General features: G+C 51.8%; 1 protein-coding gene across 1 annotated transcript; it reads right to left on the bottom strand.

The window, feature by feature from the left end:
* Positions 1 to 495: 495 nt before the first annotated feature.
* IL1F10 (interleukin 1 family member 10) lies at positions 496 to 3,587 on the bottom strand. Its single transcript, XM_059407729.1, has 4 exons — positions 3,556 to 3,587; positions 1,410 to 1,495; positions 991 to 1,118; positions 496 to 708 (listed from the first exon to the last, which is right to left on the bottom strand). The coding sequence occupies exons 1-4, from the start codon at positions 3,585 to 3,587 to the stop codon at positions 496 to 498; spliced, it is 459 nt and encodes a 152-aa protein (XP_059263712.1).
* Between the last annotated feature and the right edge of the window lie 482 nt (positions 3,588 to 4,069).

The raw sequence follows: 4,069 nt of genomic DNA, 5'->3' as shown, positions 1-4,069 counted from the left end.
CCACAAATTTGGTGGCTTAAAGCAACACACATTTATTATTTTACAGTTCTGGAGGTCCGATGTCTGAAATGGGTTTCACTGGACTAAAATTCAATTGTTTCTCCTAGAAGCTCTAGGGAAGCATCTTTTCCCTTGCCTTTTCCAGCTTCTGGAAACCACCAGCATTCACTGACTGGTAGCCTCCATTCACTACATTTGAAATTAGCAGCATAGCATTTTCTAGTCTCTGGCTCTCATCCTCCTGTCTCACTCTCATGAGGTCCCTTGTGGTTACACTGGGCCCACTAGGATAATCCAGGATGGTCTCCCCATCTCAAGACCCTTACCTTAATCACGTTTGCCAAGTCCTTTTGCCTTGTGAGGTAAAGCATTCACAGATTCTGAGGGTTAGGATGTGGACGTCTTTGGGGGTGTTATTCTACCTACCACACAGATCCTGAGCAGGAGGAGGAGGTTGCTTTGGGGGATCAGCCTGGAACTCAGCCTCCTGCCTCCCTACCGACTCTGTTCAAAGTAGAACTCAGTGCGGGCCAATGGCTCACTCTCCTTGACAAGTTGTACTGGCTGCTGGGGCTCAGCTGGGCCACAGAGAAACCAGCCAGGCCAGGCAGCGGCCTCAAGCCTGAAGGCTGAACCCAAGCTTCTCTGGAAGAAGGTGAAGCGTGTGGCCTCTTCACCACCCTTGTACAGGTCCTCGATGTTCACATCCTGTGGGGGCAAGGGGGCTGCTGCAGGATGAAGCCACTGGTTGAGCTATCAGCCCTAGAAGCCCGCTGGGGGGTCAATGAGGGACTTTAAAGGGAGGATCTGTACCCAGGGCAGTGCCTCCAGTAGGTTCTGGAGGGCAGGGGTCTTGGCATTAGGTGCAGAGGGAAGGGGAGGCAGGTGTGGATCTGGCTAGGAGTCCACAAATGGGTGCCAAGAGGCCAGAGCACCCTGGAAGCCCGGCCATGTCCACAGGGCCCCCCAGAACACAGCGTGGTTTCTCACCTCCAGCTGCAGGGTAGGCCCCTCTCCTGTCTCCACACAGGCTAGGCAGCGACGGCCTCCCTGGATCCCCAGGAAGATGGGGACTTTGGTGCGGTCCAGGCCTCTGTTGGGAAGTATGCAGATCTTCTCTGGGAGGAAAGAGAGAGAAGAGAGCCAGGAGATAAAGGACCAAGATGGCAAGCTCTCAGTGAGCTAAGCCCGGGCAGATAAGAGCTACGCCAGGGATACCTGGCCTGGCCCCTGCATAGAGGCTGCTGGGCAGACTGGGACCCTTGCAGCGGTCATGACACCCTCAGAAGGAGAGGTCCTCAGCTGCTCCCTGCCTCTTCTTACTGTCCCCAGAGGCAGGAGGGAAGGGGAGAGCTGACAGCAGGTGGAGCATGGGTGTGTCTGAGGGGAGGGGGACCCCACAAGCTCACCTGCACAGCAATTGTCCGCACTGGGATCTCCCACCAGGAGCTGGTCGCCTCTTAAGTATAAAGCCTTCTGATCCGCATCCTTAATTCTGTAACAAGACAGTGGCGCTGATGGCCTGCTCCCTTCAGGCACCGCCAAGCCCCAAAGTCTTCCCCACCTCCATGCTCTGGCATACCACACAGAGCACTCAGGTGTTCATCTCCTACAAGTGAGAAGTAGGTGCATGACCCCACCCAAGAGCGAGTGAAACCAGGTCAGCCTTAAGGCAAGGGAAGGTCTTCTGGAACTTGTGATTCTCAGAGGCTCCATTTACCAGCGCTGGCTTTGGTCAGGGCCCCCGGGGCAGTGAGGAAATCTAGTACCTTCTCACTGATGGGCAGACAGAGTTTTCCTGATTATGCTACTCCCTTTACGTGCCCTTCCTGAGAAATCTCCTAGTGAGGCTCAGACGTCTCTAGGATATAGTGAGCCTTATCTCAGTTTTTCTGGGCCTCACCCAGTTTCACAAAATGTTTCATTTTCTTCAGCAAAGAGGATTACTTGAATGTATAATAAAGTGTGGTTTGTGGGGCACCTGGGCGCCTCCGTTGGCAAAGCGTCCAATGCATGATTTCGGCTCTGGTCTTGATCTCAGAGTCATGAGATCAAGCCCCACATCAGGCTCTGTGCTTAGCACGGAGTCTGCCTGAGCTCCTCTCTCCCTCTCCTTTTGCCCCTTCCTTTTGCGCTTACTTGCTCTAAAATAAATAAATAAATAAGTAAAACATAAATAAATGAATAAAATCTTGAAAAAAATAAAGTGTGGTATGCTTTTCAAATATTTTAAAGGCTTTTCTATAGAACAAAATCCACAAATCAGGAAAAAAAGTATATCCTATGTGACAGCAGGGGTGCCAACGTGCCCCCGCCCCATTCCATGTGAGGTGTGTTCTGGGGCGGCCCTGCATTATCGGGGCCAAGTTTAGGAGGTTGGTGAAGAGCCGGAGCAGGGCGTGATTACAGTCATTTGGGGTTGGCGGTGGTTCCAACGATCAGCCTGGGAGGGTAAATACGTGCTGGGAGCAGGGAGGAACCATGGAGAGTGTGTGCAACATCAAAGTCACGCAGGTTATTAGCTCAGTGGCTTGGCTGGTTTCAAAATGTCTGTCAGCTGCTCTCAGGACCTGGGGAGCCCTCCTGATCTCCCAAGGGCAGAAACTTGGGGCCAATGCCATCGCCTCCAGGAGATTTTTCTCTCTCAATAACAGCTAATTATACTACCCTGAGCTAAGGACTGTATGTATGTAAACCCTAGGTTCACTGGTATAATAAAAAGAAAGATCTGGAAAGACCTTGGGCTTGCTAGCCAGCCTTCCCTCTCCAACCTGGACAACCAGGGCTTGGAGGAAATTCATCTGCGGGCAACATTCTCTTTGGAGACCAGAACCCAAGTGAGATACCCCAAAAGGCTGACGTCTGTCTTGTTATGCGGGTGCTCCGTGCACACATGTTTTGTCCTCTCAGGCACGTTGTAATTTCTAGAGGCCCCGACCGGTCCTCTGGTGTCTAGGACAGGGCAGGCCCATGGAGGAGCTGAGGAAATGCGGCCTAGAAGTCAGTCCTGTTTTATTCGCCTTATGTCTCATCTCGTTCCTCAAAGGGCTGGAGGCAGTTTATAGTGAAAAATCACAGGCAATAAAGTGTAACCTGTAAGGAAAGTCTCAAATGTCAAATGAGGTAAAAGGGAGTTGGGAGTGCAGATAGGGAGGAAAGGCCACAGAGGCCAACCTATAAAGATGCCATCACTGAGATTCAAAATTGTCTCTGAGCCCTTAGGGAAAGGACAGAGCAGCACAGAGGGTGAGTCCTGGCTCTGTGTGACATGCGGTAATTTATTTAACCCCTTTGAGCTTCAGTTTCCAAATATGAATGGACTCAGTCATGCCCTCCTTGTAGGTTACTCAGGAGGGAGGAAAGGTAGCAGAAAGGCTGGCATCCATGGTCAGGGAAGAGAGCTGTTGTTACGATGGTGATGATTAAGCTTAATTATGGGACACTTGAGATTTCTCGATGAGAAGGAGCTGCCTCTCTCCGCTCAGCCTTCTTTCTGTCTTCCCACATCATCCCCAGACCCCTGGTTCAGAAAGTGAGAACTCCAGGAAGACTTACATGTAGTATCTTGCCATGGGGAGGGAGCACATTCCTGTGGTTGTGGGCGACTTGTCCTTGCTGAGGGGGAAGGAGAGAGGGCTATCAGAGAAGGGTGGGGAGAGCTGGGGGGCAGACCTCCTGGGGAACCCCCAAACCACCAAATCACAGGGTAGAAAAATCTCTCTAGACTGCTTATGTATAACTGGCTTGCCAGAATCTTCCATGGTCTCCCCAGCCCAGCAAGCTCCAGGCAGTTCTGCTTCACTCTCCTTTGGGGCCATCATAGTGCTAGCTTGGGAAAACTAGAGAACAGGTTCTCCAAAGAGTTTAGACAGGAGTACTTCCAGGGGCTGAGACTGAGGTTGGCTGTGCGCCAGCCTCCCAGTATGAGGATGAGCTGAGCTCAAACCCTGTCCCACTGCTCAGCCAGGCCCTAGAGTCACATGAAGGTTCTGATTCACCAAGGCTTGAAGTGACTCCACGACCAGCTAGGCTGGGGAACTAGTACACCATCTCGGTTTTTCTCACTCTC

This window comes from Mustela nigripes, chromosome 7 (assembly GCF_022355385.1).
Source record: "Mustela nigripes isolate SB6536 chromosome 7, MUSNIG.SB6536, whole genome shotgun sequence".
Lineage (NCBI taxonomy): Eukaryota > Metazoa > Chordata > Mammalia > Carnivora > Mustelidae > Mustela > Mustela nigripes.
The sequence above is the reverse complement of the archived record's forward strand: the minus strand, read 5'-3'. Positions and strand labels throughout refer to the sequence as shown.

Bases quoted from the DNA above. Each gene is read 5' to 3' on its own strand.
- IL1F10 (XM_059407729.1), bottom strand. From the start codon at position 3,587: ATGTGCTCCCTCCCCATGGCAAGATACTACAT. The intron at 1,119-1,409 runs GTGAGCTTGTGG...CTTTCCTCCCAG, and splicing joins TGCGGACAATTGCTGTGCAG to AGAAGATCTGCATACTTCCC. The intron at 709-990 runs GTGAGAAACCAC...TTGCCCCCACAG, and splicing joins GGCCTACCCTGCAGCTGGAG to GATGTGAACATCGAGGACCT.